A 24,684-nucleotide genomic window follows, 5' to 3' on the forward strand; every position below is an offset into this window, starting at 1 on the left:
TGTACTGATAGATGCCCTAGCAGTACCCTGGTCGTTCAACCTGGCTTATGTGTTTCCACCTTTCCCTCTCCTTCCACGTCTGATTGCCAGAATCAAACAGGAGAGAGCATCAGTGATTTTGATAGTGCCTGCGTGGCCACGCAGGACTTGGTATGCAGACCTGGTGGACATGTCATCCCTTCCACCATAGTCTCTGCCATTGAGACAGGACCTTCTGATTCAAGGTCCATTCAAGCATCCAAATCTAATTTCTCTGCAACTGACTGCTTGGAGATTGAACGCTTGATTCTATCAAAGCGGGGTTTCTCTGAGTCAGTCATAAATACCTTGATTCAGGCTCGAAAGCCTGTTACCAGGAAAATTTATCATAAGATATGGTGTAAATATCTTTTTTGGTGCGAATCCAAAGGCTTCTCCTGGAGTAAAATCAGGATTCCTAGGATTTTGTCTTTTCTCCAAGAGGGATTGGAGAAAGGATTATCAGCTAGTTCCCTAAAGGGACAGTCTATTTTGTTGCACAAGCGTCTGGCAGATGTTCCAGACGTTCTGGCTTTTTGTCAGGCTTTAGTTAGAATTAAGTCTGTGTTTAAACCTATTGCTCCGTCATGGAGTCTAAATTTAGTTCTTAGAGTTCTTCAGGGGGTTCCGTTTGAACCCATGCATTCCATAGATATTAAGCTTTTATCTTGGAAAGTTTTGTTCCTAGTTGCTATCTCTTCAGCTCGAAGAGTTTCTGAACTATCTGCTTTACAATGTGACTCGCCCTATCTTGTGTTCCATGCTGATAAGGTGGTCTTGCGTACCAAGCCTGGGTTCCTACCTAAGGTTGTTACTAACAGGAATATCAATCAATAAATTGTTGTCCCTTCTCTGTGTCCTAATCCTTCTTGTAAGAAGGAACGTCTGTTGCACAACTTGGACGTGGTTCGTGCTTGGAAATTTTATTTGCAGGCAACCAAAGATTTTCGTCAAACATCTTCTTTGTTTGTTTTCTATTCTGGAAAGCGTAGGGGTCAAAAGGCCACGGCGACTTCTCTTTCCTTTTGGCTGAAAAGCATCATCCGTTTGGCTTATGAGACTGCTGGACAGCAGCCTCCTGAAAGGATTACAGCTCAATCTAATAGAGCGGTAGCTTCCACATGGGCTTTTAAAAATGATGCTTCTGTTGAACAGATTTGTAAGGCTGCGACTTGGTCGTCGCTTCATACCTTTTCAAAATTTTATAAATTTGATACTTTTGCTTCTTCGGAGGCTATTTTTGGGAGAAAGGTTTTGCAAGTAGTGGTGCCTTCCGTTTAGGTTCCTGTCTTGTCCCTCCCTTCATCCGTGTCCTAAAGCTTTGGTATTGGTATCCCACAAGTTAGGATGAATCCGTAGACTTGGTACATCATGCAAAAGAAAACAAAATTTATGCTTACCTGATAAATTTCTCTCTTTTGCGATGTACCACGGCCCGCCCTGTCTATTCAAGACAGATAGTATTTCTTTAGTCACCTCTGCACCTTTATAGTTTCTCCTTTTCTTCCTTGGCCTTCGGTCGAATGACTGGGGGGTGGAGTTAAGGGGGGAGCTATATAGACAGCTCTGCTGTGCTGCTCTCTTTGCTACTTCCTGTCAGGAAGGACAATATCCCACAAGTTAGGATGAATTTGTGGACTCAGTACATCGCAAAAGAAAGAAATTTATCAGGTAAGCATAAATTTTGTTTTTACAGTACCCCACTTCCAAAATGAATAAGTTGAATGTGATTAAAACTATAGCATTTTTTTTCTATTTATTTTAGTTCCCCAATCACCCGTCTGCAACTATTTATTTTTATTTATTTTTTTAGCATCATTAGTGCCAATACAGCACACTCTCTAATTATCTACAACCAATCAAAAATAATGCTAGATTTAATCCATTTGTTTTAACTTGACTTTTTATAATAGTTTGTATCCTGTCAGTTTGAACAAGTGTTGATAGTTGACATTTATGTGTAAAAAAACAAAACGGTTGATTTGCAAATTGTTATGCACTATAGCTTTTAGTATTTTTCAGGTTCTAACCTTGAATTATCTTATTTCAGCAAGATAATACAATTAAAGCCCAGTGATCAGACGCAAACCAGTAATGAGAGTAACCAAACACATCTGCAAAAGGTAGGCTTTATAAAGAATATGTTTAATCACATATCCCCTCACTGTGCCTTCTCACTGACCACAAGCCAGGTGAGATTTCCGTTGTCAAACCATTGAAACTTTATCGGTTGATGAATTAAATCACATAGTGTAAAAAGAAATCGCTCTAATGTGTTGGAGTATTTATTATTGCACTATTTCTGGCATATAATTATATGTTTAACACCTATACACATTATCTAAAGTCATCTCTGGAGCAGTGTTGCTCTACCTGAAAACATCTGGTGTGCTATTGACAGGAAACAAATGTGTGTAGCAACCAACAGTGTATCACTGCTCTTGAGCATACCTAGATATCATTTTAAACAAAGGATATCAAGTGAATAAAATTGAAATGTCTCTTAAAATGACAAGCTTAATTGCTAGTATATGCTGTGTTTAATGTCGCCTCAGACAAATGAGAGCCAGAAGATACTTGGGTTGTGCTCAAATAAGGGAAATTTAATTGTTGATTTTATGCGCGCCTCCTGATGCTGGGGGATGAGTACAAAGTATTTTAAAAATCGCTTAAACCAGAAGAATTTCCTGTAATGTATATATTTACTGGGACATTCAATTTTAAACAGCTTTCCAATTTACTCTTATGTAATTTGTTGAATTCACTTAGTATCCTTTGTTGAAAGGCATATTTAGATAGGCTCAGTAGCAGCAGTGCACTGCTGGGAGATGAGTGGTGGCAGCTAGCAAGGAGGCCGCAGCACAGAAAGGGTAAGTTTACCCCACATTTTTTTTTTTTTTAAAGTGATGACTGAAAGTCCTATTCATTTTTTAGAGATGTTAAATCCTAGCGTTTTTAAAACCATTACTTTAAGTGATTTATAACATAGTAACATAGTAGATAAGGTTGAAAAAAGACTAAAGTCCATCAAGTTCAACCTATACAAATCTAAAATACTTACAAAAAGCTCCAGTTTAGCTTAAATAACCCCATTAAAATGTGACCCATTTAATACTAGCAATCATATCCATGAATTTTGTTTATATACAGAAATTTATCCAGACTATTTATAAGAGATGTAAAAGAAAATTATGATCTTATTATTGCACTATTGCTTGCTTATATCTACTTTTAACACAAAAACTCAGCTCCAGAATAGTGATGCACTGCTGGAACCTAGCTGAACACATCTGGTAAGCAAATGGCATATGTGCATAGCCACCAATCACCAACTAGCTCCCAGTACTGTGTTGCTGCTTCTGAGCTTTCCTATTTATGCTTTTCAAAAAAACGCCCACAGGTGATGTTTCCACCTCTAACCCAATAGCTGTGCTGCATTTAGAACAGTGCCATATGACTAGAAAGGCTATTGGTTTAGAGGTGGAAACGTCTCCTTTTTGGAAAAAAAAAAGAGCGCTCTGCAGTGGACCAATCACCAACTGACTCGCAGTACTGCATTGCTGTTTCTGAGCTTTCCTATTTATGCTTTAAAAAAAAAAGACGTACATTGGATAATAGAAGGGAATTTATATATCTCGTAAAAGAACATGCTCTGAATCATAAAAGTTTACTTTAAAAAAAAAAAAATGTTAATTCGTTCCAGGAGGTTGGCAGAGAAGATTCAGAAGTTTTTTTTGTCTCTTATGGAGGGTTGTACTCTTCGACATGGGATGGGAGTTTTAAGTAATCCTATCGGTCTCTCAGTGAGAGCCTGGATGAAAGTTAAGAGTCCGGAGATGCAGGGAGAGTCTTTCTGTGAAACCATCCCGACTCATATTAACAGCTCCACAAGCAATCAGCATTGTCGAACTTCGCAAGTCCATGGCGGAGGCGCTGCTACTATTTGTCACACTTGAAGGGCTGTGTTCCTGTTCCATGGTGTAGATTTCAGTAAGATAGTTTAATTTTACTTCATCAGAATGTATTGTAACTTGTTAATGTTTCCCGTGAGGAGCTATCTTGCGGGACTTATTAAGTATATTATATAGGGCCTCCGTGAGCCTTCTTTGGTATCTTGGAATCGAGGGTTAATATCTCCCGAAGGAGATTATTAAACAGAGGGGTTTTTAATCATGTTTATGTGATTCAATCTGCTTATGTGTAGTGTTAATTGGGCTTTTGGATTAGAACATAAAGGCCTTTGGAAGTGACGCAACCTTTTGGTTGGGCGTGCTTTTTTGGACTGTTCGGTTCACCTTGTGACTAGACGTGGTTACGTTCTGGTCTTCCATTTCCGCATTCCTGACCGTGTGGCGACTGAAAAATTAATCTGCTTGTGTCTGGTTCTAGGAGGTGGTGAGTGCCCCAGCCATTGTGGGTGTCAGGTGCCGTTTAAGTTTTTTTCTTAGTCCATATTAGTATATTCTCTATCCAGCTATGAAGGATTCTGATGCTGAGACTGTTCAAATTTCAGACTCTGATTCTTCGACTTGTGAAGAATGCGAATTGGCCCCATTGACACAGGTCAATCAGTTATGTTCGATATACTAAGCCTGATGAAACAACCACTGGATGGTTGAGAAACGCGTTGCTTTTAATAATATTTTAAATAAAGTAAGTTTTATTAATACTTACCACTTGCTGCCGGATTGTTTCCACAATTTTTTTTTCTTTTTCAACTATTACCTGACTATATCATCACGCTTGGATCACTGGGAGTTCCAGATTGCCTGATATGTCTGCTGGGTTACTGTATTGAGCCCAGTCTGCCCTGAGTGCACCATTGAAGGTGCTCTTCTAAATGTTAGTGCAATATATATCACTGTTAGATATTTATCTACCTACACAAGCAATACTAGGCCATATAGGCACCTCTGTGTTTTATACCATCTCCTGCAGATCACTGAATATCCACCGGAGGTCAGTCTTCTGGGTGACTGCTAATTGATCCCAGATCGCTTCTGCACCACTAGGGGTGTCACAGTAAATGTGAGTGTATACATCCCCCCCCGGAGGTTGCAGCTCGTTTTCGCTTTCACATATTTTTGACGATTATGCGTCTGCAAAGTCCGGACGTTTATCTGCGTTTGTGCTCGTGCCCGATCGTCCCGGGTTTACCGACCTTGAGTGGGCCTATACAGTTCCCTGCGGGTGTAGCTGTCCCTGAGTGTTGTGCCTTTCGTTTCAGAACAGCGCGTTTTACGCACACGTTTTTGAGTTATTGGAGGATCCTATCCTTAACGGATACGGGAATCCGCAGTATTCTACTTCGAATGGCTCACCTCATTAGACATGAGGGGATGACGTAATTTCAAAATTGTCTGCTTAGTGAGATCGTTCCCAGTTTTTTGTTGGAAGATCAGGGTTCCATTTGGCTGGTCCTGCTGGTATGCTGGCTTTCTCCAACATTGGTGTGTCCGGTCCACGGCGTCATCAATAACTTGTGGGAAATATTCGCTTCCCCAACAGGAAATGGCAAAGAGCACAGCAAAAGCTGTCCATATAGTCCCTCCTAGGCTCCGCCCACCCCAGTCATTCTCTTTGCCGCTGAACAAGCAGCATCTCCACGGAGATGGTGAAGAGTATGTGGTGTTTAGTTGTAGTTTTTTATTCTACTATCAAGAGTTTGTTATTTTAAAATAGTGCTGGTATGTACTATTTACTCTGAAACAGAAAAGGATGAAGAGTTCTGTTTGTGAGAGGAGTATGATTTTAGCAGCAGTAACTGAGCCAGAAACTATTTTTATGAGTTTTTCATAGTAATTTTTGATATTGCTTATGCTAAAGAAATTATTTACTGCAACTTATACCTATACTCTAAGAGTGGAAACTTTGACTGCTGTCCTGCCTATGTTTGTTGGGGCAGCTACGTGACAACCTTCTTCTCAAGCCTATCAGCCATTACAGCAAGTATCTGCACCCACGCAGTTAGTTCAGGTATAGAAGAAGCCCCTGAAAGGGATTTTGTACGTAGGACTATGGCTGCCGCAATACTACCCCCCCCCCCCCCCGAATACCGGGGTTACGATATCCTGGAATAGGATAGCAACTGTACCCTTACTAGCCAGAGCCGCCATTATTCATTCATATCATGGAGAGAGATTTAGAAGAGGCACTCCTGGCACTGCTTAACGAGCATTATCTGAAACTACACAAGCTACTGGTTTCAAAGGGACTGTGAGAACCGGTGAGAGTACTGAGGCGATGCCGGAACCTACCCCTTCCCCTGATATGCTTCCTGTGATGGCGGCAGAGGATCTATACATGGAGGAAACGCGCTCATCTGCCGTTCTAAGCACTGCTGTGGAGGAGACGCTGATGTTGGTAGATAGCAGAGATGTCAATGCAGTATGCTCAGCGGAACCTCCACAGCTCGTATCCACCAGCGGACAGACAGCTTTGCCTCGGATAATAGATGAGACCGGAGACTTGTCCACGTGGGATGATGCATGGGCAACTATCGAGGATGGCACTCAGAATCAATGCAGGTGGATTATGGGGCCAGCGGCCCCCAGACTTTCCGTTGTTTACTGGGACATCCCTTGTGCTACCTTGTTTGAGACCGGCAACTCCACAGGCATAGAACCTGGTTCTAGTATTGGCACCCTGAGCCCTGGGGGTGCGAGCCGCAAGTGGGGGAGTATTCTTGAACAGAGACATCATCTCGCCCTGTTCCCGGCACACACCACAGATGGAGTTAGCCTAATGTGGCGTTCCGGTATAGGATAACTGCTGAAAATCTGTACGGGTGACAGCATTAGGTGAGAAGGTACAGTAACATTTTGATATTTCCCCAGCCACATCCAGACGAACAATGGGACTGCTTCTTTAGCGCCTCATCCATATGGGGGCTTATCTTATAGATAGGTTCTATATGCTTGCCCGAACCTAGTACACAGGACTTACAATGGCGGCGCTTGAGCCTGAAGTATGGGGATACTTATCTAGACACTATCACACATATTATATTGCCCGGAACGTGGATAGTGTGGTCTGCTGCCTTACTCACATTAATTGTTGGGACTACCTGCATGATAACTTTATTCCCTCTTGCAAGGTTATTTACAGCTCCCTTCTGCTAATTACAGAGAATAGTTTTGAAAGGTTACTCATATGTCTGGAAAATTGCACACTTTAATATTTAGGGATGTGTTTAATATCTTTCTAGCTGAACAACTTTGGGAACTGTTACATTTTTTTTTCCATGAATATCAAGATCTTAATGTATTCTGTTTCCCTGTTATTGGTTTTATTGAAGCTGTCCACTCACTATAAAAATATCTGTAAATAGTTGAGAGCATTGGAGTGGCCAACAGTTATTTGTTTATGTCCCCATGGATAGTTTAGGCTCACTGGGTCCCCAGATTAGAGCTAATTATTAAAATATACAGTGCCTGGCTGTTGATGGTATGTCAAAGGTTAGTATTTATCTAGCAAGGATTTAAGTTTTCAAAAACCTAGTAATAAACCTATAAAATTTAAAATAGAGGTTTACCAACTGGGACCCAAAAGTGGTCCCCTATTATTTATAGCTGTCTTCTGTAACTCCATGTTTACGTAATACAGAGGGGTCCAAAAGTGGCCTCTGATTCCATCTAGGAGACATACCATTTAATTAATAAGTATACCTAATGATCTTTCTTTTCCTTTTTTTTTTTTTTTTTTTTCTTCCTCAAATGATGCCGTATAATTATACTATGTACATTATGGGTGTATTATCTTTGTTTGTACTGTTTGAAACAATTTTGTACATTGACGGTATTGGAAAGCATTGACTGTGTACTTTGAACTAAACCTCAATAAAAATTATTAATTAAAAAAAAAAAAAAAATTGAACAATTCCTTCATAGTTTTTCACATATTCAGTAAAAAAGTGTGCCCTGTTTAAAATTTAAAGAGACAGTAACGGTTTTGTTTTAAAACGGTTTTTGTACTTTATTGACAAGTTTAAGCCTGTTTAACATGTCTGTGCCTTCAGATAAACTATGTTCTGTATGTATGGAAGCCAATGTGTCTCCCCCTTCAAAATTGTGTGATAATTGTGCCATAGCGTCCAAACAAAGTAAGGACAGTACTGCCACAGATAGTAAAGTTGCCCAAGATGATTCATCAGATGAAGGGAGTAGACATAGTTCTACATCATCTCCTTCTGTGTCTACACCAGTTTTGCCCACGCAGGAGACCCCTAGTACTTCTAGCGCGCCAATGCTTGTTACTATGCAACAAATGACGGCAGTAATGGATAACTCCATAGCAAATATTTTATCCAAAATGCCTGCATTTCAGAGAAAGCGCGATTGCTCTGTTTTAAACACTGTAGAGCAGGAGGGCGCTGATGATAATTGCTCTGTCATACCCTCACACCAATCTGAAGTGGCCATGAGGGAGGTTTTGTCAGATGGGGACATTTCTGATTCAGGTAGAATTTCTCAACAGGCAGAACCTGATGTTGTGACATTTAAATTAGAGCATCTCCGCGCACTGCTTAAGGAGGTGCTATCTACTCTGGATGATTGTGACAACCTGGTCATTCCAGAAAAATTGTGCAAGATGGACAAGTTCCTAGAGGTTCCGGTGCACCCCAACGCTTTTCCTATACCCAAGCGGGTGGCGGACATAGTGAATAAGGAGTGGGAGAAGCCCGGCATACCTTTTGTCCCCCCTCCTATATTTAAGAAATTATTTCCTATGGTCGACCCCAGAAAGGACTTATGGCAGACAGTCCCTAAGGTCGAGGGGGGCAGTTTCTACACTAGCTAAGTGCACTACTATTCCTATTGAGGATAATTGTGCTTTCAAAGATCCTATGGATAAAAAATTGGAGGGTTTGCTTAAAAAGATATTTGTACAGCAAGGTTACCTCCTGCAACCTATTTCGTGCATTATTCCTGTCACTACAGCAGCGTGGTTCTGGTTCGAGGAACTAGAAAAGTCGCTCAGTAGAGAGACTCCGTATGAGGAGGTTATGGACAGAATTCACGCACTTAAGTTAGCTAATTCCTTTATTTTAGATGCTGCTTTGAAGTTAGCTCGATTAGCGGCGAAAAATTCAAGGTTTGCAATTGTGGCGCGCAGAGTGCTCTGGCTAAAGTCTTGGTCAGCGGATGTATCTTCCAAGACAAAATTGCTTAATATCCCTTTCAAGGGTAAAACCCTTTTTGGGCCAGAATTGAAAGAGATTATCTCAGACATCACTGGGGTTAAGGGCCACGCCCTCCCACAAGATAGGCCTTTCAAGGCCAAGAATAAGTCTAATTTTCGTTCCTTTCGCAATTTCAGGAACGGACCGGCCTCCAACTCTGCAGCCTCTAGACACAAACATTACCAGTTTGTGGCTCTCCCATTCGGGCTAGCCACTGCTCCAAGGATTTTCACAAAGGTACTTGGGTCCCTTCTAGCGGTTCTAAGACCAAGGGGCATTGCAGGGGCACCTTACTTGGACGACATTCTGATACAAGCGTCGTCTCTTTCAAAGGCAAAGGCTCACACAGATATCGTTCTGGCCTTTCTCAGATCTTACGGGTGGAAGGTGAACATAGAAAAGAGTTCCCTGTCTCCGTCGACAAGAGTTCCTTTCTTGGGGACAATAATAGATTCTTTAGAAATGAAGATTTTCCTGACAGATGTCAGAAAGTCAAAACTTCTAAACGCTTGTCAAGTTCTTCACTCTGTTCCACGACCTTCCATAGCTCAGTGCATGGAAGTAGTAGGGTTGATGGTTGCAGCAATGGACATAGTTCCTTTTGCGCGTATTCATCTAAGACCATTACAACTGTGCATGCTGAAACAGTGGAATGGGGACTATACAGACTTGTCTCCAGTGATTCAAGTAGATCAGAAGACCAGAGACTCACTCCGTTGGTGGCTAACCCAGGATCACCTGTCCCAGGGAATGAGCTTCCGCAGACCAGAGTGGGTCATCGTCACGACCGACGCCAGTCTAGTGGGCTGGGGCGCGGTCTGGGACTCCCTGAAAGCTCAGGGTCTATGGTCTCGGGAAGAGTCTCTTCTCCCGATAAACATTCTGGAACTGAGAGCGATATTCAATACTCTCAGGGCTTGGCCTCAGTTAGCAAAGGCCAGATTCATAAGATTCCAATCAGACAACATGACTACTGTTGCTTACATCAATCATCAAGGGGGAACAAGGAGTTCCCTGGCGATGAGAGAAGTGACCAAAATCATAAAATGGGCGGAGGATCACTCCTGCCACCTATCTGCGATCCACATCCCAGGAGTGGAAAACTGGCAGGCGGATTATCTGAGTCGTCAGACATTCCATCCGGGGGAGTGGGAACTCCACCCGGAGATATTTGCCCAGTTGACTCAATTATGGAGCATTCTAGACATGGATCTGATGGCATCTCGTCAGAACTTCAAGGTTCCTTGCTACGGGTCCAGATCCAGGGATCCCAAGGCGACTCTAGTGGATGCATTAGTAGCGCCTTGGGCCTTCAACCTAGCTTATGTGTTTCCACCGTTTCCTCTCATTCCCAGGCTGGTAGCCAGGATCAAACAGGAGAGGGCCTCGGTGATCTTGATAGCTCCTGCGTGGCCACGCAGGACTTGGTATGCAGACCTGGTGAATATGTCATCGGCTCCACCATGGAAGCTACCTTTGAGACAGGATCTTCTAGTACAGGGTCCATTCGAACATCCAAATCTAGTTTCCCTCCAGCTGACTGCTTGGAAATTGAACGCTTGATTTTATCTAAGCGTGGGTTTTCGGATTCTGTGATAGATACTCTGGTACAAGCCAGAAAACCTGTAACTAGAAAAATTTACCATAAAATATGGAAAAGATATATCTGTTGGTGTGAATCCGCTTTATCTGTCTTGTTACACAAACGACTGGCAGCTGTGCCAGATGTTCATGCTTTTGTTCAGGCTTTGGTCAGGATCAAGCCTGTTTACAGACCTTTGACTCCTCCCTGGAGTCTGAATTTAGTTCTTTCAGTTCTTCAAGGGGTTCCGTTTGAACCTCTACATTCCATAGATATCAAGATGTTATCTTGGAAAGTTCTGTTTTTCTTCTGCTAGAAGAGTTTCTGAGTTATCTGCTCTGCAGTGTAATCCGCCCTATCTGGTGTTCCATTCAGATAAGGTTGTTTTGCGTACTAAACCTGGTTTCCTTCCAAAGGTTGTTTCTAACAAGAATATTAACCAGGAAATAGTTGTGCCTTCTTTGTGTCCGAATCCAGTTTCAAAGAAGGAACGTTTGTTACACAATTTAGATGTAGTTCGTGCTTTAAAGTTCTATTTAGAAGCAACAAAGGATTTCAGACAAACGTCTTCTCTGTTTGTCGTTTATTCTGGTAAGAGGAGAGGTCAAAAAGCTACTGCTACCTCTCTTTCCTTTTGGCTGAAAAGCATCATCCGATTGGCTTATGAGACTGCCGGACGGCAGCCTCCCGAACGCATCACAGCTCACTCTACTAGGGCTGTGGCTTCCACATGGGCCTTCAAGAACGAGGCTTCTGTTGATCAGATATGTAAGGCAGCGACTTGGTCTTCCCTGCACACTTTTGCCAAATTCTACAAATTTGATACTTTTGCTTCTTCTGAGGCTATTTTTGGGAGAAAGGTTTTGCAAGCCGTGGTGCCTTCCGTTTAGGTAACCTGATTGGCTCCCTCCCTTCATCCGTGTCCTAAAGCTTTGGTATTGGTTCCCACAAGTTATGGATGACGCCGTGGACCGGACACACCAATGTTGGAGAAAACAGAATTTATGCTTACCTGATAAATTACTTTCTCCAACGGTGTGTCCGGTCCACGGCCCGCCCTGGTTTTTTAATCAGGTTTGATGAATTTCTTTCTTTAACTACAGTCACCACGGCACCCTATAGTTTCTCCTGTTTTTTCTCCTGTCCGTCGGTCGAATGACTGGGGTGGGCGGAGCCTAGGAGGGACTATATGGACAGCTTTTGCTGTGCTCTTTGCCATTTCCTGTTGGGGAAGAGAATATTTCCCACAAGTTATGGATGACGCCGTGGACCGGACACACTGTTGGAGAAAGTAATTTATCAGGTAAGCATAAATTCTGTTTTCTTCCTGGGCGTTAACCTACGGGTTGCCTTATAATTTTCTTTTATCCGGTTAGGATGTCTTTTATTTTCGATTATGTGTTTCCTTCGGGAACTTCTGGGATCGATTCTCTCTGTTTGCTTCTTCGGAAGCTTGTTAAGGGACTCGTTAGTCCTAGGTTTGTTTGTTTTACCTTCCCCTCTGAGGGAGGATTTAGCCATCTTGGCAGTTATGAACCAAGCTGCAGCTGGTCCTGCTGGGATTCAGATCTTCTGTCCTGTGGCTTGTTCAGACATGTGGCGCCAGTTCTGCCTGGCTGGTCCGGTGGGGCGCTGAGTGCTCACATTATTTGTGTATATTCTTGTTTTTCCTTTACAAGTTCAGCTAATCACTCTAAAAAGGATCCGCATGAGGATTGTGTCAGTCCTTATTCAGTACTCAATATGGTGACTGCGTCAGTGGAGTTCCGCTTCGTCACTCTTTGCTCCTATTTCCTCGGGGCCTAGAGTTTTTTTTTTTTTCCTCTCTGGGGAGGATTGGGCGCTTAGCGCACTCTTACCGCTGTTTGAGCGGTTTGGGCTTTGAGGCTCTGGAATTGTACTTGGACTTGTTCTTGCTGTGCTCCTCGTCTTGAGACCTTGCGGACTTCGTCCATTCCTTAGGGGGACCTGGTTCCCTTCGGGAGTTGGTTCCTTTGTAGGGACATGGGCAGTGTGGTCTCCTTGAGCTCTGTTTAGGGCTTCTACCCGGAGCTGGGGGATGCTCCGCATCCTTCGTCTCCTCTCATTTTGGGGGTGATGTGGAGGCTAGCCTTTGTTGGAGCGACTTTGTCCTCGAGGTATCCCCTTGCTCTTGGTCGTAGGTGTTGCGGCTAGGACTCTAGTGACGTTGTTTCGGTCTTTGCTTCCTTAGCTCCTTGGAGCGTTGGACTTTGGCAAGGGGTGGTCTCGTCTTCTGGGTGGGACTTGCAAGTTTTTCTCGTTGTCCATTTTACTTTGGACATTGTATGGTATCTCCCGGGAGTCTGGTTTTATATCAGATGGGGGATTTCAGTTTCCGGATTTTTATTTTATTTGTGGAGCTCGGACCTTTCCTCGCTCTGGTTCTCCTGGTGGATGAGTTTTTTTTCACTCAGCATTTCCTTTGTGGATCCTGTTACGGGTTGTAACGGACTGTTAGGATCTAGAGCTGGTCCGGGGTTCCCCAGTTCCAGGAAACTTGGGCGGTGTCCTTTGGTTGGGCTTGTTGATCTGGTTCAGTAGACCAGGTTATTCTGGATGCCGATGCCCCCTGGGTTTGCCTTTTGCCCATGGTCGGTTTCCCTGAATTGGCTTTCTGAAATAGTGTGATGACTTTGCTGCAAGCAAAGGGGTTCGCTATGGCACCTTGTCTCTGTGCTAGCCAGTTAGATCTTCAGGGGATTCCTTCCAGGTCAGGGCGTTGGAGTTTTTTGTTCTCTTGGTTCAGCCTACGGCTGTGCCCTGGGGGCAGGTACTCTGTCCTTACGGCCCGCTTGCCGACAAAGGGGGGCTTATATCCTTCCTTCGGAAGTGTGGTCCCTATCTTTGGGATTCTCCTGGTTTCAGCAGGTTAGGACAGACGGGTTAACCTATTTCGGAGAGAGGTACGCTCTCTGGGTTGTTCTTTCCATTTGGAGAGTTGCTGGCTCCGCCTTGAATCTATGTTGGGCCTTTAGCTAGACCTCTAGGTCTAATGTATTGTCGACGGTTTCCATGTGGTATTTCGGGTTGGCACCCGAGCACTATGGTAATGGCTGTGCCATTTTTTCCGCTTGTTGTTTGAGTCTGGGGTTTTTCTGGTCCCCTTGTTTCAGACCTGTGGATGCTTGGGCTGGCCCGGCTGGGGGTAGGTCCTGAGATCCGTTGTTCCTTGGATCGTGGGGGCGCACTGGTCCTCATTGAGGTTCTGGGCTCTGCTATTTTGTGACCTATGTGTAGGTCTTGCGGTTTCGGTTGCCTATAGTGTACCTTCTGTGATGGAAGTTTAGCACTCTACATTTTGGTAGCCACTTCTAGCAAGCATTCTTCTGTGTCATCCTGAGGATGGTTGTGTGTTCTTGACTTAGGTGTTTACCTCGTCTGGGTCTGCTACATGTAATTTGCCAGAACTCCTCTGGGTTCTGAGTTTGGATGATGTTTGGTCTCCGTTTTCAGTTGTTCCTAGGCGCTGGTTGACTTGCTGCCTGGCAAGTGAAGGGTTGTTCTTTGAAACCAGCTACAGCTGTTTGCCCATTGACTGAGTGCTAGCTAGCTGTTCCAATCCTTTGCAGGATGATGGGAGAACTTTTTCTCTGTTCTGCTTCCGGATCTAAACCTGGTGGTTCTATTTTGATTGGTCATTGCCTCCCCTTGTTGTCAGGACCCTTTTAGGTCTTGCGAGCTTGGTTGATTGGTGTTTTTTCCTTTTATGGAGTTTGTGGTACCTTTTCGGTTCCCATTTGGTTCTTCCGTGCCTTATTCCTTTGGGAGTTTCTGCGGGAGTTCCCTTTGCTAGTAAAGGGTGTGTGGTGGGGGACAGACTATTGGGCGACGGTGTCTTCCGGAGGACTGTTGGCTCAGTTGTGTCTGATGTTGCAGTCTCTACCTATGTTCCGGGCTATCTGCTGATAAGTGTCCTTGGGGCCTTTTCCCTCTCTGTTTTTCTTGGCTTCGGGCGAAGCAGGTTTTTTTTGTTGGGTAGTGGTTTTTCGGGCCTGGTGCCCTCAGAATGTGCCGCCAATTGTACCCCCCCCCCCCCTTTTTGGCCTTCAGTGTCCTCTATAGCTTGGGTATTGTTTTCCCAAAAGTATTGAATGCAGCTGTGGACTCTTTCCATTTAGGAAGAAAAACATAAATTATGCTTACCACAGCTCCCCACCCGTCTTATGAGGGGCATGTTGTTTTTTTATTCTTCTGGCACTCTTTCACCCAGATATTTCTTCTACTGTTCCTCTGCAGAATGACTGGAGGATGAGGGAAGTGGGAGGAGTATTTAAGCCTTTGGCTGGGGTGTCTTTGCCTCCTCCTGGTGGCCAGGTTCTTAATTCCCAAAAGTAATGACTGCAGCTGTGGACTCTTTCCATCGGAAGAAAAGAAAATTATCAGGTAAGCATAATTTATGTTTTTATGCAAAATGATTTTAAAAAGAACAAGTTTAAAGTTAATTTAACACACAGTAGATTTATGAAGCTGTATTTTAGGCTATGTGGAGCAGGTTGATATAATCGAGCCTGCTGACATATATTTAAAGGGACATTAAACACTAAATACAAATTATAAGCATAGTATTGAGGTTATGCCCGCCTCCCTCTACTCATGGGTGCTGCCATGTTGTAATCTGGGTTTCATGTCATTCTAGTGTTGTCCTGTTTGCACATGCGTAATAAATCTTCATATATCTGCAGTGTAACCTAGTTGGTGCAAAGGTGTTTAATGTCCCTTTTAAGAAGCAGAAACTGCTGCTTTTTTCTCTGACACCTCAAAGGTGCTGAGATCAATCTTCCTGATACTCACTCATTCGGAGTGATTGACATGTCCTACTCTAGTCCAATAGGTTGCGCAAAATCAAGGGACGGCATTGCAAATTTTGTAAAAAGTGCATTACTTATACCTAGGTATTAATTGCTCATAGGCTGATAGGGACAAGTAGTTTTATTCAACACAGAAAGATACATTTTTCACAAATCAAAGCAATACAATACATTTTTAAAATATTTTTTCTTAGGCAGAATATTTTTGAGTAAAATAAATTCCCTATTAATGGTCTGTTAAGAATCTAAAATACATTTTGGGCTGTAGTTGTGACTAAATCTTCTCTTGAAGAAACCCCTTAGTGACCATAGCACTTTTCCATTTGTTGACCAGGGCTATTTTTACATTTCTGCTGTGTTTGTGTTTAGCTTTAATTTTCCTCTTACTCATTTACTGTACCCACACATATTATATACCGTTTTTCTCGCCATTAAATGGACTTTCTAAAGATACCAATATTTTCATCATATCCTATAATTTACTATAAAAAATGACAAAAGATCAAATTAAAAAAATCGTTAATTTTTTCATAAACTTCAGGTTTCTCACTGAAATTATTTACAAATAGCTTGTGCAATTATGGCACAAATGGTTGTAAATGCTTCTCTGGGATCCCCTTTGTTCAGAAATATCAGACATATATGGCTTTGGCATTGCTTTTTGGTAATTGGAAGGCCGCTAAATGCCGCTGCGCACCACACGTGTATTATGCCCAGCAGTGAAGGGGTTAATTTTAGCTTGTATTGATCTAGGCCCATTTCCATCTTAATGGGAGGAGAGTCCACGGCTTCATTCATTACTTGTGGGAATTAAGAACCTGGTCACCAGGAGGAGGTAAAGACACCCCAGCCAAAGGCTTAAATACCTCCCCTCATCCCCCAGTCATTCTTTGCCTTTCGTCACAGGAGGTTGGCAGAGAAGTGTCGGAAGATTCGGAGTATTCTCTTATGGAGGGTAGTACTCTTAGGAATGGGACTGGAGTTTTAAGTAGTCCTGTCACACTCTCAGTGGGAGCATGGATGAAAGTTAGAGTCCGGAGATGCAGGGAGAGTCTTTCTGCAAAACCATCCCTACTCGGATTAACAGCTCCATAAGCAATCAGCGTTGCCGAGTTTCGCTGCCTGCTTTCTGCAATCAAGTCCATGTCAGGAGCGATGCTACTGCCCTGTCCTGTTCCACGGCATAGATTTTGGTAAGATTGTTTCATTTATATACATAGGATAACGCAAGAAGACAGGGTCACAGTTTGTCTCCTTTTATCTGTATAGAATCAAGGGTTAATATCCTCAGAAAGGGGGTTATCGAACAGGGGGGATTTATGCATAATATTCTTTGTGTTTAATGCTGGGACATGTATAAGATGAGGCTCAGTCAATGTGGAACAGTCAGGTTTCCTTGGAGAGATATAGACACAGCCTTTTTCTTTTTTTGGCGCTTTTTCTCTTTAGTGCAGGTGGGGTCCTGCATGGCACTCCATGTGAACGGGTGTGGCCTCTTTAACTTCCTCTTTCTTGACTGGCGTTTTCTCTGTGGTCCGGGTCATAGGAGGTGGTGAGTGACTCGGCCATTGGGATATAAAGGTGCCATTTAATTTCTATCTAGTCCGTAATAAAGGGGCAAGTTATGGAGGACTCTGTTAGAGGGTACTCCTCCCTCTTTAACCAAATCTAATACCTGTGTTTATTGTGAGGAGGTTCTGGTTGATCCGCCTGCTCAACTATGTTCCATATGCTTTGATAAGATTGCAATATCTAAAAAGAATAAGATATTTAGTACAACTGAGCCGTCCACCTCCTGAGGGTTCTCCGTCCCGCGAGGTGCGTTCCCTACATTTCTCAGATTAGACATGCAGCTCCCCAGGGCACTACTAATCCTCCCGAGGTAGGGGCCTTTTGGCCGCCAGATTTTGCTGGTCAGTTACAAACGGTGGTCTCTGCGGCCTTCAATGCCTTACCACGCCCTGCTAAGCGAAAGGTAAAATATAGCTAACTGTACCAGGGGTCATCTACTCCGTTGGATGTCTCTGACAGGTTATCCGCTGATAAAGACGACTCAGACTCTTCGGAGGACGCTCTTTCTGGGTCGGAATCGGCGATATCTAGATCTCTGGCTGTGGAGGTTCCAGACTTTAAGTTTAAGATGGAGCATTTGTGCTTTCTGTTGAAAGAGGTGCTTGCTACATTAGAGGTTCAGGAGCTGAAACTACTGGAGAAACCTTCGATCCCTAAGCTAGATAGGGTTTACGAGGACAGGGTGATGCCTCCAGACCTTCCTGGTTCCCGTTAAGATGGCTAATATTATTAAGAACGAATGGGAGAATCTTGGCTTGTCCTTTTCTCCCTCTACTTCTTTTAAAAAAACGTTCCCCGTTCCGGACTCTCAGCTTGAGCTGTGGGGGGCCATCCCTAAGGTGGATGGTGCTATCTCCATGCTCGCTAAGCGCACAACTATCCCGCTCGAAGATAGCTCTTCGTTCAAGGAGCCCATGGATAAAAAATTGGAATCCATGTTGAGAAAAAGGGTTAATTTTTCAACCGGCTGTAGCGGTCACTGCGGTGGCTGGAGCTTCTACCTACTGGTGTGACACTCTGTCAGCTATGGTTCGAGGTGGAGACTCCCCTCGGAAATACAGGAACGAATTAAGACCTTACGGGTAGCTAATTCATTCATCTGTGATGCAAATATGCAGTTTATTTGCCTGAATGCCAAGACATCAGGTTTTTCTGTTGTAGCCCATAGGGCCCTGTGGTTAAAGTTGTAGTCTGCTGACATGACTTCCAAGTCTAGATTACTATCCCTCCCGTTTCAGGGTAAAGTTCTGTTATATCCACGATCACGGGAGGCAAGGATGCTTTCCTACCGCAGGATAAGAAGAATAAGCTTAAGGGGTCTACTTTTCGTCCCAACGCCAGCAGCCTGCCACGAAAACCGAGCAGTCCAAGGGATCTTGGAAACCAGCTCAATCTTGGAACAAAGCCAAGCAGAGCAAGAAGCCCGCCGAGACAAAGTCGGTATGAAGGGGCGGCCCCTGATCTGTCTCTGGATCGCGTAGGGGGCATACTATCTCTTTTTGCAGAGACTTGGATGAGAGATGTTTAGGACCCTTGGGTTCTGGAGGTCATCACCCAAGGTTACAGGATAGGGTTCCAGACTCATCCGCCCATGGGCAAATTCCTCCTGTCAAACCTGATGCCTTTCTAGAGTGTGTGAGGGATCTCTCCTCTCTTGGAGTAATTGTACCAGTACCTCTGGCAGAAAGAGGTCTGGGGTATTATTCAAACCTTTTTGTGGTCCCAAAGAAGGAGGGCACATTTAGTCTAATTCTAGACTTAAAGTGCCTAAACAGGTTTCTGTCGGTCGAATTGTTCAAGATGGGGACAATCGGGTCTATTCTGCCCCTAGTTCAAGAGGGACAGTTCATGACTAAAATAAATTTGAAGGATGCTTACCTTCACGTGCCAATCCACAAGGATCACTTCAGGTTCCTAAGATTTGCATTTATGGACCAACACGGAGGTTCTGGGAGCGCTGCTCGCAGTGGCAAGAGCCAGAGGTATTGCAGTGGCACCTTATCTGGACGACATCCTGGTCCAGGCTCCGTCTTGTAGAGGATCATTTGAGGGCTCTTCTTCTCCTTTGAGCTCATGGATGGAAGATAAACGTAGGAAAGAGTTCCCTGGTTCCCAGCAACAGAGTGGAATTCCTGGGAACGATAATAGATTCCATTTCCATGAAGATTTTCCTGACAGATCAGACGTTGCAAGATTGCGTCCAGCTGTCTTGCCCTTCAGACCTCCTCAAGGCCATCGGTGGAGGTGATTGGGCTCATGGTATCCAGCATAGATGTCATTCCATCCGCCAGGTTCCTTCTCAGACCTCTTCATGTTGAGACAATGGAACGGCGATCACTCAGATCTATCCCAACAGATCTCTCTGGACAACCGAACGAGGGAATCCCCCTCTTGGTGGATCTGTCCGGGCCAACTGTCTCAAGGGATGTGATGAATAGAGAACACATTGCCGGTCTCTGGGAATAGTAAATGTGCTGCACTAGGTCCCTGTAACACATTCTACACATCTCCTACTGCCCAAGGTGCCTGCAGCCGTCGCATGTCTGTAAAGCGCATTGCACAGGCTTACAAAAGTTCTGCAGCACATTTACTATTCCCAGAGACCGGCAATGTGTTCTCTATTCTTCATCGACGCATCACTAACTGCACAGTTTAGATGAGGACTATGATTTACATTCTGTGTGCTCCTTGCACAGATCTGCCTCTGCATCAGTGTACAGCATTGAGACTTGCGGTTGCGAGATCACATATAACCGAGAAATTCAGTACAAGTGGGTGATGAGGTTACACATGCTGTGCACTGATGCAGGGGCGTAATGTGATACTTCCGTTCCTGGGGTAGTATCAGGAATAAGTGCCGTCTGTCTAGGCTGATGAAGACTTGCGATGGCCCTTGTCTATACTGCAAAGCATCCTGCAGAACCTGCTTGTTGCCGAATTTGCTATAATCCGAGACAAGATGTGATGCCCCAAATTTACTCATCCAACCTGACTGTCACCCACTAACGTTATCCTCACCAGTTTACTACGTCCTAGCTAAACAACTCCTTTATACTCCTTGACAAGAGCAAGCAACCTTCTGACTTACAGCTCTCCCACAATGCATGCCTCCTGCATTCTCTCCCAGTACGTGCCTGCATCTAAGGTTTCAATTGAAGCTAGCAGGCTCGCCACTGTGTGACATCACAGCAAGAGTCAAACATCAGAAGGTGGCAGTGACCTGGGAGATATACCACTAGATTACCAGCACCAGGGTTTATTTTCCTGCTCTCAAGTTCACATTTCCGTCGCACACCTGCTTGCCACTGTTAAAAAAAACAAAAAAAAAAAACTGTGTGTCCTGGGAGTCGGGCAATAGGAATTGCGCATTCCTGCGATCAATAGATCCTGGAGCGGAGTCCAACTTTACACGTAAAAATTTGGAAATACTTTTCATTTTTTAAGTTATCGCTAAAATAATGTTATATAATTCAGCACTGTGTGCAGTTTTGTGAGTACCTCCTATCTACCTACCAGATGCATTTGAGTTTTGTTTTTTGTTTGTAAGAGCTCATAATTCAGAGAATATGTAGGTAGGTAGTGTTATCCCTCTTTTGATGGTTTTTCATTTATGTAAATAGAAGCTTTAGTATAGCAAAACAAATCAGTAGCACAAAACTAGCTTTTGCATTTTAGCAAATATACTTGGTTTAATTGACAGCTGTTCTATAAGGTACACAAGTACTCATGGTAGCCTCCTGTTAATCACTTTGTATAAATTCTGTATTGTCTTAAAATTTTTTTTTACAAAAGTGTCTAACTGTGTCATCTTTAATTCTCTTTCAGGCCGATAATGACAATAATATTACTGAAGGTAAGTGTCATTGTCTTGTTTATATAGACCTACCTGGAAGGCTCTCAGGTGTAGTTCAGGATAGATAAAATGTTGTTATGCTGCGTTTCCTCAAACCTTACTACTTAAAGGATCACTATACTGTAAATCGTGTTTCTCCTTATGTTCCCTATTACTACCTGCTGCAGTTTTAAATGTATGGGAAATTATTCCTTTAATCTTATTTTCCTATTTGAAATAGCAGTTTTTCCTCATTGAAGCCATCACTCATTGTTCTCAAGGGCATGCCCATTTAAATGAGCTGAGCCTGTAGGTAATGCAGACCTGCTCATGTTCTCTATATATACACATAGTATATAGTTAGGTATTTAAATGATGATTATTATAGGTGGAGTGTTCAGTGAGCAAAACCATCTATTTCAGATACAAAACACTCATCCATCTGCCACAGGGAAGTTGGTTACATATATTCTCTATCAGAGAATACTGCAGTATTTACATTTCAGTATAGGTGGTGGTTTCAACTTGCAAAATAGGCTATTTTAATAAGAAAATAAAGGTAAATGAGCTATTTTTATGTAAACAATTTAATACATTACAGCGGGTAAAATTGATCATTTGGAAGGGATATGACAGCATACAGTATATGCATTCACCATTAGTTTGTCTAAGCGGTATAACACTTGCAGCGGGTCGCAACATTAGACTATTTTATCAGAACCAGATTTATTTATGTGAATGTGCAACATACAGAGATCTGGATACTCACATCTTTGTGTCAATTTAATTTTAAAGTTGCCAACTTACTTTGGTTTTCAAGTTGACCTTGTTCCTATGGTATTGTTTGTTTAAGAGAATATCTAGGTAGGTTGTGTGCATGTGCTAGAACTATATGTCAGCAGTTTTGCTCAAATGCTTTTACACAGCATTAGCTGTGTTTAGAGAGCATTTTCATAAGTATGTATAAACAAATGCTGCTATATAGTGCTTCAGACGTGCACACTCCTAAGCCTACTTGCTTTTCAACAAAGGATACAAAAAATAACAAAGTATAGGTAGAAAACCTTTTATCCAAATTGCTTGGGACTGCAACAAGGTTTTAATTTTAAAATAGTTTGGATTTTGGAATTTTGCCTCTGTAAAATGGGAGAGGAGACTAAGTGTAAACAATAATATCTTATATCATTAGGCAATATTTACATGTCATAATACAGCTTATACAGGCAACCTAAAGGTAGTGTTATATCATTTTACTTTTGTATACATAGAACCATCAGAAAGAGAGTGCAGTACTGTAATCAGAATGTAATAGTTGTAAATGTGATGGTAGAGGTCAATTGGAAACCATTTTTAAGAAATGGTATGCTGTTTATAAAGGAATATACTGTGTTTTATTAATCGTTAAAGGGTTGTAATGTTTATAGTACAAGTTCTCTAACGCTTTTGCGTTTTTTGTTATCGGCATATAAATGTTGTGCTTGAGATGTTTGCATGGATCACGCAGAGCACCAAAATCACTAAACGCACAATATGGTGCCCCTGAACATAAAAAGTAAAATGTTTTAACAACCACCTAACCTAAAACACAAACTGATCCTCTTAAAACTGACTCAGAAATAGGACACTGTACAGAATGGCCCTAAATATTGCAGGAAATCTAAAAATGGTCAATATATGTGGAAGCTGTGCAGCCAATGAATAATAACGGAATATTCAGGATTAACATGGTGGTTGTGCAGCAATGCTTTTGTATTTAAAAAGGGTAACTGTATACTGAAAGTAATGAAAACCTATTTCCCCATAACGGCCCAGATTACAAGTGGAGCACAATTGATATAACACAGGTCACACTATCAATATTGAAGGCCCAAGCTCAAAATAGCACACAATCTAATATTTCAATGCTATAAAGAATTGCCAGAGCATGTCAGACATCTCTTTAGCACGCCCTATACTATCAGTGGATAGTGTGTCTTTGCTGAACATCGCTCATATTACAAGTTGTGAGTTATGTGTTGCGCTCGAGGGCAAAAAATAATTTAGCACGACCGGAGACCTGAAGTAAAGTATTATTGCTAGAATAAAAGTATAATAAAACACATGTAAACATATATTAAAATATTTCACTAATATCATATTAAATGTAAAATGTATATGTATCATCGAAATGTGTTAACTACTTCACTATCAAGAATTTTAGGGGAAAATGTGCTCAAAGTACTGGAGACTTTTTAGCATTTTTACTATCACTCCATTTAGACAGAAATTAAGTCATTGTTTTTTTTTATTTATCTATGATACCTATATATTTTATTTTATCTATTTTTATTTATTTTCATAAAAAGAGCTTTCAGTGGATAACCGTTTTAACTAGCTATTTATTCACAAAATTAAGAAATTATTGTAAATTTACCCAAAAAGATTCACATTCACCAGAAACCTGTAGCTTTCTAACTGTAGAAAAATATCTCAAAATTTGTTAATTGACCATTTCTTATTTGGCATCCTCTGATTCGGCCACACGTATATATATTTTGCTTTTTTTTTATCATTCTAAGTTCTTTATCTGCAGCTTATGTATACCATGTTCTAAAATTATGCAATGGGGTAACTCTCATTTGGTGTAGCAGAACTGCCCAAATTCTCAAAATTGACCCCTAAAGCTATATATTTGTAAAGGAGACAACCCAAGGTAATTGCATCAGCATACCCCAATTCTGAAAGATTTTTAGCCACCTATTTCAGTGGCTCCAGTGCCCATTTGGAATGGTCATAGCACCTGTAATTCTCAAAACTGCCCCCTAAAACTATTTGTATTTCTTTTTTAAGACACGATGAGTCCACGGATCATCTTAATTACTAATGGGATATTCACCTCCTGGTAGCAGGAGGAGGCAAAAAGCACCACAGCAGAGCTGTTAAATAGCTCTTCCCTCCCACCCCAGTCATTCTCTTTGCCTTCATTAGTGATAGGTTTTTCTGACTCGATCTTTGAGACCATGATTCAGGCTCGTAAGCCTGTCACTAGAAAAATTTATCATAAGATATGGATTGGTGTGAATCCATGGGCTACTCATGGAGTAGAGTTAGGATTTCTAGAATTGTGTCCCTTCTCCAAGAGGGTTTGGAGAAAGGTTTATTGACAAGTTTCCTAAAGGGTCATATCTCTGCCTTTATCTATTTTGCTACACAAACGTCTTGTAGATGTCCCAGATGTACAATCATTTTGTCAGGCCTTGGTCAGGATCAGGCCTGTGTTCAAACCAGGTACTTCTCCATGGAGTCTGTATTTAGTCAGCCAAAAAGGAAGGTTGAAGCAACAACAAAAGTACATAAAACATTAAACTTTTATTGTTGAAAAGTATTAAAATCCATGGAGGACACAGGTACAAAAATAGATCATACAGTATACGCGTTTCGGCTGAATGCTGTGCTCACTACTGCTATTGAGTCTGTATTTAGTCCTCAGAGTTCTTCAAGGGGCTCTGTTTGAGCCTTTGCGTTCCCTCGATATTAAGTTTTTATCTTGGAAAGTTTTATTTCTTGTTGCTATTTCTTCTGTTCGGAGAGTGTCAGAGCTCTTGGCATTACAGTATGAGTTTCCTTATCTTATTTTCCATTCGGATAAGGTATTTTACGTACTAAATTAGGATTTCTTCCTAAGGTTGTT

The 24,684-nt window shown here is 42.3% G+C and overlaps 1 protein-coding gene across 1 annotated transcript in view; it reads left to right on the forward strand.

Moving 5' to 3' along the window:
- The window catches only part of LOC128639112 (tRNA selenocysteine 1-associated protein 1), a 168,339-nt gene that overhangs the window by 81,406 nt on the left and 62,249 nt on the right, over nt 1-24,684 (forward strand). Inside the window, exons 5-6 of the mRNA XM_053691279.1 lie at nt 2,069-2,141; nt 21,008-21,035. Coding sequence (XP_053547254.1) covers nt 2,069-2,141; nt 21,008-21,035 — 101 coding nt within the window. The remainder of the gene's footprint in view (nt 1-2,068; nt 2,142-21,007; nt 21,036-24,684) is intronic.

The sequence above is a fragment of the Bombina bombina genome, chromosome 8, assembly GCF_027579735.1.
Source record: "Bombina bombina isolate aBomBom1 chromosome 8, aBomBom1.pri, whole genome shotgun sequence".
NCBI lineage: Eukaryota > Metazoa > Chordata > Amphibia > Anura > Bombinatoridae > Bombina > Bombina bombina.